The 13654-nt window shown below is 41.3% G+C and overlaps 1 protein-coding gene and 1 long non-coding RNA gene across 5 annotated transcripts in view; one reads left to right on the top strand and one right to left on the bottom strand.

Moving 5' to 3' along the window:
- The window catches only part of NSMCE1 (NSE1 component of SMC5/6 complex), a 37527-nt gene extending 27414 nt beyond the window's left edge, over positions 1 to 10113 (bottom strand). For 2 of the 4 annotated variants that reach the window (XM_081553399.1, XM_081553396.1), the window contains exons 1-2: positions 10073 to 10113; positions 2803 to 2949 (exon numbers count right to left, since the gene is read on the bottom strand). Coding sequence is in view for 3 of the 4 variants with exons in the window: in XM_081553396.1 (XP_081409522.1) it covers positions 2803 to 2938 (136 nt within the window). In the remaining variant the exon portion in view is untranslated. Of the gene's footprint in view, positions 1 to 2802; positions 2950 to 5710; positions 5826 to 9993 lie in introns of those variants that run through there. The other 2 variants (XM_081553398.1, XM_081553397.1) reach the window with 2 other exon arrangements.
- A 105-nt stretch (positions 10114 to 10218) lies between these two features.
- On the top strand, positions 10219 to 13111 carry LOC145531294 (uncharacterized). Its single transcript, XR_014072329.1, has 3 exons — positions 10219 to 10406; positions 12060 to 12264; positions 12840 to 13111. It is a non-coding gene; the product is annotated as an uncharacterized LOC145531294 (long non-coding RNA).
- The last annotated feature ends 543 nt before the right edge of the window (positions 13112 to 13654 follow it).

Here is a 13654-nt window from a genome sequence, read left to right as displayed (position 1 = left end):
GCAAGGAGAATAACTTGCAGTTTCAATGACTTCTTTGCTTCGTCCTTCTCTGAGAACCTAAACATTTTTCTAGTTGGTAAATGGGGAATTTCCTAGGAATCTCTTCAAACGATAGGAGATTAATAATACTGGTCTTCTAAGCTTTTACTTAATTTCAGATGATTTCTTTTCATCATCCCTTGGGGATATTAATCTCTCAAATAACACTGACACTTAAAATCAAGCTTTTCTCTCTATCTCCTTTTTTTTTTTTAACGAGGGATGGGAGAAAACATCTACAGTTCTATCCTGACTACCCTAGCCATAACCAGATCTTGATGCACAGAAACGGTACATGCAATGTGAGGAGTAAATCAATTCCTAGACACATTTTACAGGACTTTCCTAAATTAGGTCATGACAACTTTAAAGGTCAAATAAAGGCAAAAACACTTTCATTCTTAGTACTGAGGCATCATACAGCTCCTTACAGTCAGCTCTGAAAGTTCCCCATCAACAACAAAGCTCAAGGTCAGGACTTAGATAAGAGACTAAAAGGGAGGAGGAACTGTCATGTAGGTAAAATTAAGAAAAACAGGACTCTGCCTATCGCTGGTGGACACTGATGTCCAGGGTTAAAGTCCTGCTGTATTTTTTTAAAGAGCAAGAGAAGGTAGCTTGACGGGTGTAATATTCCATTTCTATAAAGGAAAAGTGAAAAGTGAAAGTGTGAGTCACTCAGTCGTGTCTCCTTGCAACCTCGTGGACTGTAGCTGGCCAGGTTCCTCTGTCCATGGGATTTTCCAGGCAAGAATACTGGAGAGGGTTCAGGCTCTCACCAAAGACCCCGATCCACCACAGTACAGGCAATCAGAGCAGATATATTTTCACCAGGAGGAAAGTCTCAAGCGCAGCAATAACTATGTCACTGTCTTGCTTTAGATCCCTCCAGAAGGTCTGCAATGTCCACAGAATTAAAAAACAAAAACAAACAAACAAAAAGCCCATGACTATGGAGTACAATTATGGGCTCTTCATAACCTGTAAACCTACACACCACAAGAACGTTTTCTCTTCCCACACAGCATATGTTCTTGTCCAGAGTCTCCCAAGGTTCATACGTCAGTTAAGTTTGGACACAAAGGATCAAGTGGAGTCTAAAGGGATTCCTTACTGAGGGCCCCTCCAAGCTTTTCACTTGTTGCCGTGCACCATTCAGCTCCCAGAATTTCCCATGAACACATCAGTGGACCAGCCACTTCAAACCCTGCCTCCTCTCTAAACACCACCCGCTTCTGTCCTCCTCCTCCTGCACGTCGGGAAGGACACTGCTCTGTACTCACCGTCTTCCCTCTTACTGCTCTTCCCCCCTCAGCTCCCAGGGACCTGGCTTCTGCATCCGTCACACCACAGACCGCAGGTCTCTAACGAGGCGCCTGGTCTCAGGTCCCTTGACCAGTGTCCCCAGCGCCCCGCTCACACCTTACCACAGCTCTCTTGGCTTAGCTCACTATTTCTTTTGAAAATTAAAAATATCGAAAGAAGGCCTTCCCTGGTGGTCCAGTGGTTAACAATCCGCCTTGCAATGCAGGGGTGGGGAAGGGGGGCGTGGGTTCGATCCCCGTTCGTGGAACTAAGATCCCACAAGCCGCAGAGGAACTACGACTGAATGTTGCAACTACTGAGTTCACACACCATAACTAGAGAGTCCGCGCATCGCAATGAAAGATCTTGCGTGACACAAGGAACCGCCTTCATGCCGCAACTAAGGTCTGATACAGCCAAAAAAACTCCACAAAACTACAGAAAGACAAAAACACACAATAAAAAACACTTATTCCTGTTAATCAGGACAACCACTAGACTATCCTAGTAATGCCACGTTTACGTCAAGTCTTTTTTTTTTTCAATAAAAGAACAAAATAGGACAATGAGGTGCCCATTGATTTCTAATGACAAAATGATCCCCCTCCTCCTCTCCCCAAAGACAAGCGCCTTACAGTACACTCCACATCATCTGAGAGTCCACTTTCAGATTTTTACATGCAGATGTGCATATTCACGAACAATAAAGATCGTTACGTTTTACAAAAACCTTAGCACAATGATATTGTACAATAGGTATAATTTACCAACTTTTTCATTCAGTGAGATCTACCCATACTGATATTCAGCTCAGTAAGATCTACCAATAGGGATTTCACTGATCTGTCCAAATGGATCCTCTTGCTTCTACTGAGACCTCCAGTTACTGAAACCAGGTCGCGTCTCTAAGTGCTCCACGTGTGTTACCTTCGCTTCTCCCAACAATCCACTGAGAAGACGCTCCCAATGCCCGCAGCTGGCACAAGGCAGGGACGAACTTCACCAGCTGGGCCAAGTCTAAGGCTGTGCCCTCCACCACCATGTGAAGCTGCCCTCTTACATCAATAGCCAACTGAGCACCTTCCATGCCAGGTGTTTAGTTCCTATCATGTCTCGTAAGCCTTTGAGCCACCCCAGGTGCCAAGTACAAATAAACATCCTCGTTTCAGAAGTGAAGAAACTCGGACTGGAGAAGGCGCTAGAGCTTTAGTGTGAACCACGACTATCCAGCCATCAGAGTCCAGGTTCTTAGCCACTGGGCTAAACGTCAGATTTACTTTAAAAAAAAAAAAAAAAATCAAGCGTTGAAGATGAGAAAGATGGGCTGATGTGAGACAGTGAGAGACCTGAACGCCCAGGTCAGGAGTATCGGTAGACTGGGTACACGGTGTCGGTCCAACGTCACTAGTCCCTGATCACACGGCGGCAGAGTAGCCTGGGAGAGAGCAGGATACTCACAGTCATGGACCTTATAGCAGTGCTTCTGCAAGCGCCTGACATCGCACTCTTCCAGCACACCGTGAGTCATCAGCAGCTGGAGGAACCGCCGGTGGACATCAGTCATGACGCCCATTCTCCTCGTGCTGCCCTGCATGGATGCAGGAACTAAAAAGGAAGCAAAGGAACTCCAGTCATGTCCGAGCACACCAGAAGCAATGCTCCATGCTTCGTTCCAATTTACAAGTACAAGTTTGTGATAGTTTCTAGAATCAAGTTCATCACACTGATTAGTACAAAGATGAAAAGGACACAAGTCAGGGACAAGGCACATTAGTACTATGCAGTGGTAAGAAGCTTGAGCTTCCATGGTGGTAAAGAACCTGCCTGGCAATGCAGGAGACATGGGTTCAATCCCTGGGTTGGGAAGATCCCCTGGAGGAGGAAATGCAACCCACATCTAGTGTTTTTGCCTGGGAAATCCCATAGGCAGAGGAGCCTCGCAGGCTACGGTCCATAGGGTCACAAGAGAGTCGGACACAACTTAGCAACTAAACGACAACAACAACTGGTGAAAAGAATGGACTGTGGAATCAGCCAGAACGCAGGGGTTCACAGGTTGCTCCACCACGGAGGTGTGTGAAATGGGATGCGCTTTAGTTTCTGATCTGTTAAGGGAGAGTGACAGAAACATCCTCCTTAGAATTACTATGAGGATTAAACGAACAAAGAACATAACAGCCTGTGACAACCATAAATGGGAGTATAACCTTTAAAAATTTGTGAATCACTCTGTTGTATCCCTGAAACTGAAAATATTGTGTCACAACTATACCTCAATTTAAAAAAATACATATAGGAGCCCGGTAGTAACAGTCTAAATGCTATTAAAAAAAAAAAAATTAGCTATTTTTACTAGTAGACAATTCCAGGTCTGAAAGTTGGCTCAACATCCCACCAAGTCTATGGCCTGGGATAAATGTAACTGAGGTCCCATTTCTCACTATAAAATTACAAAAACGGGGAGGGAGGTGGGTGGGGGGTCCAGGAAGGGGAACACATGTAAACCCATGGCTGATTCATGTCAATGTATGGCAAAAACTATTACAATATTGTAAAGTAATTAGCCCCCAACTAAAATAAAAAAAAAAAAAAAATTACAAAAAACGTTCACTGCTTAGAGAGCTGCAAGGAAACTGCTGGTTTCCCTCTCCTCTCCCAAACCACTGATAAAACAGCTGTCTGGCTAGGACTGCAGGGTGTTTTGAAAATCTCCTTGCTCTCTACTAAAGCTATCTTTCCACAAACCACAAAGATCAGAGCTGATAAAAGGAGCCTTGATAAAAAAAAAAAAAAAAAAAACACTCAAGTCTGATCTAAAAGCCTGCTCCTACCACAGACAGATGGCGCAGTGCAGGGGTAAGACCTGGGGTTTAGAACTAGATGGAGGGCTCTGAGACCAGTGCTTGCCAGACTCCCCTGATATTAACAGTCACCCAACTAGCGTATTACAAATGCAGATCTCCAGGTCTTTTCTGGAAGTTCTGACTGCAGAGGGGCTTGGAATCCTGAGGTTTTAACATCCACTTCCTGTGACACCATGATCTTATCAGAAAGTCGCTATTACCTTAGGGAAATATAACGCAGAATAAACACAGGTTTAGCTAATATGCTTAACCTCAGTCTTTTCATCTATAAAATGGGGATAATACTATCTTTAACATATACGATGCAGTTTAAATGAAATATGACTACCAAGGGTTTGCCAAGAACTAGCACCAGGAGATACGCAAAAAGGTTACTGTTCCTTCTAAAGGCATCGTTGGCTGAGCCTCAGAACTAGGAAGACACACTATCTCATGACCAGCCCGTCTGCCTGCCTGCTAGCTCTCCTCGAGTATATCTCACCAGCATCTCAATCTCAACCAGTCCTAAACTGGACCCACCTTCTCCTTCCTAAACTCTTTCCTCTCTGCAGTCATCCTCCTTCCGGAATCACTGGTTCAGGTGTTACAGTCTACACAGACATACAGATACCACAGACCTGATCATCAAACTCTGATCCTCCTCTCCTCTGGGGCTGACTCAGCTCCAGCTAGTGCTCAAGTCCTGCCAAGTGTATTTCCTATCATTAGGATAGGATATCTTCAGTCATTCTTTCTATTTTTAGGTACTATGCGTGCATGCTCAGTTGCTCAGCTATGTCTGACTCTTTGTGACCCCACGGACAGGAGCACGTCAGGTTCCTCTGTCCATGGGATCTCCCAGGCAAGATACTGGAGTGGGTTACCATTTCCTACTCCAGGAAATCTTTCCAACCACGGATCGAACCCACGTCTCCTGCATTGACAGGTGGATTCTTCACCACTGAGCCACCTGGGAAGTCCATTTTAGTACTGAGTACACCCTTAATTGTCAGTGGTTGCTCCAGGGACAAGAACAGAATATTCTGTGGACTTTCCTCCTAGAAACTGTGGAAACTCAGGTTCTCCAAATTAAGGGTCTTTAAATAGATGATACAGCCAGGCTGTTAAATCAGATCAAAAACTTGCCAAATTGAATAATGAATAAAATCTAGCTATATGACATAGAAGTTACTTATAAAACATAAGAATGCCAAAAAATTTACAGTAAAAGGATAGGAAAATAAATACACACTCTGCGAACCAACCAAATATTAATATGACACAAAATAGACTTTAGGGCAGAAATTATTACTAGAGATAAAGATGGTCCCCATAAAATGATACAAAGGTTCGGTTCCAAAGAAGCTCTAACAATTTTAAATGTTTAAGCACCTAATAACAGAGCCTCCAAACAGTTAAGGCAAAAATAATCAGACCTACAAAAATAAACACATAAATCCATAACTATAGTGGAAGATTTTAACATAGCCCTCTCAATCACTGATAAAATGAATAAAAAGAACCTGTAAGATCATAGAGAAGACTTGTAAAATGCAGCAAAAAGCTTAATCCGATGGATATGCATAAAACACTGACCCAACAGCAACAGAATACAGAATCTTGAAGCATCCTCAGAATAATTCTGCAAACTGCCACATATGGGCCAGAAAGCAAGTCTCAGCAAACTGTAAAGGACTAGTCTCATCCAGAATATGTTCTCTGACAGCAATGCAATACAGGTAGAAACCAGGAATGAAAAGTAGAAAAGTTTTTTAGAATTTAAGAAACATGCTCCTAAATAAGCCATTATTACAGAGGAATTATTAATGGAAATTAGAAAATATTTGGAACTGAAAATAACAAAATATTACACACAGAAACCAGGGGAAGGAAACTAAAACAGAAGGAAGAAATTAATAGCCTTAAAATTTTTATATATATTTGAGGGAGGAGGGCATGAAAATTAGTGAGTGAGACATCCGTATCAAGAAGCTATAAAAATAATAACAACAAACACAAAGAAAGTTAAAGGATGAAAAAAACAAAGACCAGAAATTAATGAAATAGAAAATAAGTACATATCTGAAAAGGTCAACAGAACTAAAATAATTCTTTGATAAAAAACAATTAAGTGACAAACCTCTGACAAGATTTTTCAAGAAGAGAGAGAAAATACAACATTTGGAATGAAAAAGGGAACTTAAATGCAGACACAAACATTTTAAAAAGATATTATAGACAAATTAAAATAATCTGAATTTTAAATACGTATAAAGTCACTGGAATTCATTCAAAACTAAAGATTATTTTAAAACGTAAACAATTTTATAACCATTATAGACATGTTATGGGAAATTTATCTTCCCACAAAGAAAACTTCAGGTCCCAATGGATTTATCAAGAAGGTCTACCAAGTATTCTAGAAACAAATAATTTCAAATGTTACACAAACTATTGCAGAGCCAGAAAAAGAGCAAGCTGTCCCCAAAGCATCTGATAAGGCTGATAAGCTGGGCACGGAAACCTACCAAAGACGTCAAAAGAAAGTAAAATGAAAAGTGCAATATCTTTCATGAACACAGATGCAGTAGGGCTAAGCAAAAACATTAACAAACCGAATCCAGCAACGCAAAAAGAATGATATGTTGTGATCAAGCAAGGGTTTAACACTGAAAGTCAATCAAATGGCATCTGTCAATAATATCTCAATAAAGCTGGAGGGGTCAGGGGACAAAATCAATGTGAGCAACCTGGGTTGGGAAGATCCCCCAGAGAAGGAAATGGCAACCCACTCCAGTACTCTTGCCTGGGAAATCCCATAGAGAGAGGAGCCTGGCAGGCTACAGTTCATGGGGTCACGAAAGAGCTGGACATGACCCAGCAACTAAACAACAACATCAACATTATCACATTAATAGAATAAAGGAGAAAAAGCACACAATCATCCTAATAGATGCAGAAAACAATAGCTGATACAATTTAACATTCGTTCATATAAATACTCTTTAACAGACTTGGCATAAAAGGAAACTTCCCTTACTAAATGACATCTACAAAAACCACAGCACACAGAACACTTAAGGATGAAAAGTTAAAAGCAGTCACTTTAAAATCCAAATTGATCCAATGTAACTGAATCAACAATTCCAATCAAAATCCTAACAGGCTTGGTGTGCATGACTGTTGTGTGATTTGACAAGATGGTTCTAAAATGTACATGGAAAATGTAAACACAAAACAGCAAAGACATTCCTGGAGGACTTGTCATACCAGGTACCAAGACTTAATATACAGCTAGAGTAATGAATAAAGTGTGATAATAATAATAAAGTTGTGATAATAGTACAGAAATGAACAAACAAGGCCAATGGAACAGAACAGACAACTAAGGAACAGAAAAGGGTATATACATGGATACTTGGCATGCTGCAGAAATGGAACTCCAGAGCAAAGCACTTTTCAATGAAAGGTGCCAGGACAGCCCATTATACATACATAAACAAAATAAAAATAAAATTAGACCCTTATTTCACAATATCCACAAAAATCAATTCTTGAGGGTTAAGGTCATAAGAAAGGAACACTATAAAACTTTTAGACAACAACACAGGAGTTTATCTTTAGGACCCAAAAGTAGGGAAGGACTTCTTTAAAAGATATGAAAAAAGCAAACCATACAATACACTGATAAATCGACTTCGTTAAAATTAAGAACTTTGCTCACCAAAAACAGAAAGCAGGGGAGACAGACAGAAACAGAAGACAAGCTCAAACTAGAAGATATCTGAAACACATTTAAACCACAAAAGATCCACAATGAGATTAAAAAAAAAAAAAAAAACTCTTACAAATCAGTAAAAGGAAGATAACTGGAAGAGAAAAATGAACATGGAAAATTTTATGAAGAGAATGCACAAGTGATTAATAAATTAAGATAAGCAATGCTCAATCTCTCAACAGGCAAATGAATGTAAAAACCATAGTGATTAATGTCTTATCCATCACCAGATAGGCATACATTCTTAAAAATGGCTGAGGCTGAAACTTGCATCAACTGCTGGTAGAGTATAAGCCCTTATAATTACTTCAGACGTTTATTTGATAACACTAGCAAATCTGATATCCCCACAAATCCACTCTTAGGTATATGCCTTACAGAAACTTTCACATTTACCTCAGGAAGTACGTTTATAAACTTCCTAAGGTAAAAGTAGCATGCTGTAACAGCAAAAATCTGGCAACAGTTTAAGTGCCAAATCAACTCAAGAATATCTACATAAAGGCATTTATAAACATACCATGGATTCAAAGCAGCAATGAAGTAGAGCTACTCATGGCAATATGGATGCATCTCTTAAACGTAACATTATGTGCAAAAATCAAGTCACAAAAAAATATATATTTGGATCCCATTTATATAAAATCCAAAAACTAGCAAAACCGTACATTGCATTCATGAGAGAGAATACTAAAAACTACAAAGAAGAACAAGGGAATGATAACACAATATTCAAGGCAGTGGTTATCTTTGGGAAGGGAAGAAAAGAATTCAATGTAGGCTTTGAGAAAATGATAATGTTCTATTTCTTAACTTGGTGGTGGATGGTCATTGTACTTTTGTTCTTCAAACTTATATCACATATTTTATAGTTGTGTGTTACTATCTTAAAAAAAAGAAAATGATATAAGTATGTTAAGGAACAGCCAAAATTAATGCTAAGAAGGAAGAGGTACAGAACGGTATACAGTGCTATAATCTGAGGAAAAAGCAGTGGGGAAGTGAGGGTGAGAAATACCTATAGGTTTGTTTGTGTATAGAAGTCAGCTGCCTCTATGAAGGGGGCAGGAGTTAACCATGGATATGTATTACCTACCCAAATAATTTATATAGAAAAGTTTGTGGAATAAGAAAATCTCAACATAACCATCTGTGCCAAGTGCCAGACACAGTGTAAATGCTTCATGTGCAGTTTCATTTCATCCCTGTCAGAACCTTATGAAGAAAGCATGACTGATCCTATTTTACAGATGAGGAACCTGAGGCTGAGAGGGAAGAAGGCAACCAAATTAGTAATGGAGACAGGGAGTGACCGTACAAAAGCAGGGTTAGGAACTGTGACACCGTCGGTTCAAATATTCAAGAAATATGAGTGAACAATAAAATTATCATCCAGGTCCCTTCTCTGCAATTCTCAAATAGAACACATTCTCAAAACCAAATCTTTTTAAGTTTGAAAACCTGATCTAACCTAAGGTGAGATTATTTAGGGTTGTTGTTTACCCCCTTGGTGTAAATATGCATATATTTAGCTGTGAACAAAGTATCTGATTACACGACACTGCTCAAGATCTTGCTGAAGATATGACAGGACATATAATGTATGCACATGACCTTTGGAAAATTCGAGAAATTCGGGATTCTGAACACGTCTAGCCTCAGGGCTTTGAAATAAGGAGCTGCGCACTTGTACAAAGTAAGAAGTTCTGTACCCAAAATAGTGGGGAAACACAGAGGCTATCAAGACTGAAAGCGTGGTCAGTGGAAGGCAGTATTTTACTTATTCAGATTAGTCAGTTTTGTATTTCGCTTTTACAACTGATATTCTGATTTCAAGTATTTCTTCACTTAATATTACGACTTTAAAATGTGTGTCTGCGTGTAAGGGACTAGCTTCCATCTTGCCTAGCTCTGCTGCGCCTCTCGGGGCCTCAGTTTCCCCACCAGGAACTGAGAAGCCCCAGGCCCCCGGACCCCGGCGACACACTGTGGCACAGCGCGGGACCGACCCCGGGGCCTGACCCGCACCTGCTGCCCGCCCCTCGCCTTTCGAGGCGGCCGTTTTCTTTTCTTTTCAGCCTCCCGCCCCGACGCCCGGATTACCCACCACAGCGCCCAAACGCAGTCCACACAGACGACGAGGAAGGCAGAAAGGAGGGTTCGGCCCCTCCTTCTAGGCGGGGCGAACGCGGATGTGGCGCTCCCATTGGTTGCCATCGCAGATGTATCCCTCCCATAGGGTGACGCACTTCCGTTCTGCTGCCCGCGCCGTTGCCATGGTGCCGCGGGATCTGTCAATTAAGTCCGGAGTTAGCGCATCCTACGCGACTCTCTGTACCTTATGGGAAAGGGCTTCCTCTTCTGGTCCTCCGCCTCCCACCTCGCAGTGGCACCCCGCGGCCCAAGAAGAGGAAGAACAAGAGTGCTGTGTGCCCTACTCAGTGGGTTCGATATCATGGGCACAACTTAATGCTCTGTCCTGGGGCAGTTTCCCCATCTGTAGAACTGATAGTGTTTGCCTCATGGTCAAGAACGTGGCCTCTGTTGTCAAATAGCCTAAACTAGAATCCTGGCTTTGCCGCGTACTGATTGCTAAATCTTGGGCAGGTTACTGAGCTGCACTGAGCCTCAGTTTCTTATTCTGTCAAATGGGGATAATAATAGTATCAATGAAACAGTGTGTTTGTGAGGTTCAAAAGCGATAATGGCGCATGGAAGTGATTAAATGTTAACTACTGTCTTACCTGGGGATTGTTGTGAGAAGTAAATGACGTTATTAACAGAGGTGAAAGGACTGTTTTCCATCTCCTGGGCACTCAGATTTACAAATATTTGTATTCCTGTCCCTGGTCTGGGTGCTGGTCGTGCAGTCTAGCAGGGGCAACAGGTAACTAATTACAGACCAGTAGAAAGTACAAGTGTCTATCCCTGTGATGATAGCTTCAAGTCCCTACTTGAGGGGTTTCCACTCCTGTGATCTTGGACAACTTCTCAGTTTCTCTGGACTTCAGTTCCCCCATCTACAGGGGGAGGAAAGCAGTAGAGTATAGTGGTTAAAAGCTTGAGCTCCAGAGCGGGGCCATCTGGATTTGAAACCTGCTTAAAATCTCTGAGACCCAGGGCAAAGCACTGAAGCTCTCCACCTCAGTTTGCTCCTTCTATAAAGCAGGATAATAATAGCACTTGGTTGATAGGGTTGTTGTGAAGACTAAATGAGTTAATACAGGCAAACCACTTACCAGAGTGTCTGGCACAGAGTAAACCCTCAGTAAATGTGAACTTCCATTACTAATAAAGCATACCTTATAAATTGCCTTAGGGGCAGTCGAATAAGAAAAGAACAACCCTAATGAGACCATCCATGCTTTATTTACTCTGCAAAGTTTTTGGCAAAGTTTCAGCTCATCATCCATATTTAAAGTGGAAGCATTTCAGTTAAAACTCTGGGGTATCTGACAGCTCTTGAAAAGTGGGGCAATGTAGTGACAATCAGCCTGCAATTTCCCATAGCAGTGTTTGTTCAGAGCTTGGAAGAGACTACACCCCTTTGTAATGAGTTGTGTGCTTTCCTGGTGTGTAGAGAAATAAAAACTGAGGACCAGGAGTAGAAAATGCTGGGGACATTTCAAGATCAAAGGGCCAAGAAAGGAGGTAGAAAGAGAAGGAAGAGATTCAAGACAATGGTGTCGGGGCAAATAGGTAGGAGAGAGTTTTGAGAAGTAGGGCATGGTCAGTATTGTCAGCATTCTGGAGAGATCAAGAAAGAAGTGACACTGATTTAGAATCAGAGGGCCAATAAAAGCCCATAGGGAGGGGAGGAAGCTAGTTGGCCTCCAAGAGAAGTGGATGCATGGAAGCTAAAGTGGGGGTTGCTGACTACTTTTAGGAAAGATGGTTTAGGAAGAGGAGATGCAGGAGCAGAGGGAATAAAATAGAACAAAAACAGGGGAGACAGGAGAGGATGGGGTCAAGGACATAGAGAGGATTACTTTTACCCTAAACAGGAAGAGAGACACTCTGAAACAGGAAGAAAGGAGGTGAAATGACTTGATAAAGACTCACCCCTGATATTTTCTATTTTCTCCATAAATTAGCAAACTGTCATTCTGCTGAATAAAGGAGCTGGGGAAATGCGAGGGGACTTGAATGGAGTCAAAAGGTTTGCTGAAGGGAACGCAGAAGTGAGGTTTCAGCTAAGGTTGAAATGATAAATATGCAGAGAGGACTGGTCCTTCCCGCCATCTCCCATCCCCACGTCAGGAGCCTCAGAACAGAAGCTCAGCATGGATTCATCCTAGGGTGGGTCTTGGTTGGGCCTACACAACTGACTGTAGAAGGCAAAGGAACTGGAGGGCCTTGGTGGGAGGGCCTGTGAAGTGATCCACGGTGGTGGGCAGGCAGAGGTAGGGAAGAGGGAAAGGGCTGAGAAATTGACATGGAGGGTGCCCTAACCAGAGGTCTCGTGAGGCAGGCTGGGTTCAGGAGGAGCAAGTAGTAAGTAAGGATTAGAATTGATAAGGGAGTGACGACCTGCCCACTGGGTGACCTTCCTGTCTCAGTGTGACTCCACCCTCAGAAGACAGTCCATTATCTACTCGGCTCAATGAATATCTGTTAGGACCTTTGCAGTGCCAGATTTTGGACTGTCCGCTACAAGACAAGCGTTTCTTTTGAAAGTTGACCTTCAAAGGTACGAGTCCCATGTCCATAAATGTGTTGTACCAAAGGGACATGACTCAAGGTTTGGCTAACAAGGAAGCTGGGGCAGTAGGTCTTTAATCCGAGGACCATAGAAGCTATCGGAGAGGAAGTGATGAGGTCAGGTTTGTATTTTAGACAAAGAACGTTGACACATCTGTTCTTTTCAAGCACAGGTGAAACGTTTGACTATGCAGTGGCCACAAAGGAAGCCTCAATAAATTCCAAAGAATCTACAGGCTGTATTCACAAACCACAACGAAGTAAAATTAAAAATCAACAACAAAAAGAGAGCCCAAAAGAAACCCATTTGATTCACAGAATATACCTTAAATTAGTAACTGCAGTTACTTCTGAGGAGGGAGCCAGGAAGACAAAATGATTTGGTTTTTATCATGTGCATCTATTACTTACGTAAAATAAAATTGAAAATCATCAGCGTACATTCGAGCTTTATTTCTCAAGCTTATTTGTTTTATTTCTTATTATATATCTTTTTTACTTTAAAAGATTTTATAATACATCTTTAAAAGAAAAAGAACATACATTTGGAAATGGAAAAATACATATGACTTGAAAAGAAAACCAATACAGAAATTAAAAAATATTTATAAATAAATGACAATAAAAGCCTGACATAAAACTTGTGAGATCTAACTAGAACAATTAGAGGGGGTATTTATAGCCTTAAGGGTACTTATTACAAAGCAAGAAAACAAAATTTAAGTGTTCCGTTTAAGAGGTAGAGAAATAAAAACTGAAGAGACAATAAAAGGAAAGAAATTTTTAAAAAGCAAGGAAAGAAGAGTAAAAATGAAAAAAGGAAATGAAGTTGACTACGGAAACCAAAAACTCGTGTTCTGTTAAAGACGAAATAGACAATCTCCTTGTAAGACTGATCAAGAAAATCACACACATAGGCAGTATTATAAATGGCAAAGGGGACGCACCAGGTAGAGTAAAAATGTTAGAAAACATCAGAGTATACAAT

The sequence above is a fragment of the Giraffa tippelskirchi genome, chromosome 13 (genome assembly GCF_054371585.1).
Source record: "Giraffa tippelskirchi isolate mGirTip1 chromosome 13, T2T-mGirTip1v1.2.pri, whole genome shotgun sequence".
Taxonomy (NCBI): Eukaryota; Metazoa; Chordata; class Mammalia; order Artiodactyla; family Giraffidae; genus Giraffa; species Giraffa tippelskirchi.
The sequence above is the reverse complement of the archived record's forward strand: the minus strand, read 5'-3'. Positions and strand labels throughout refer to the sequence as shown.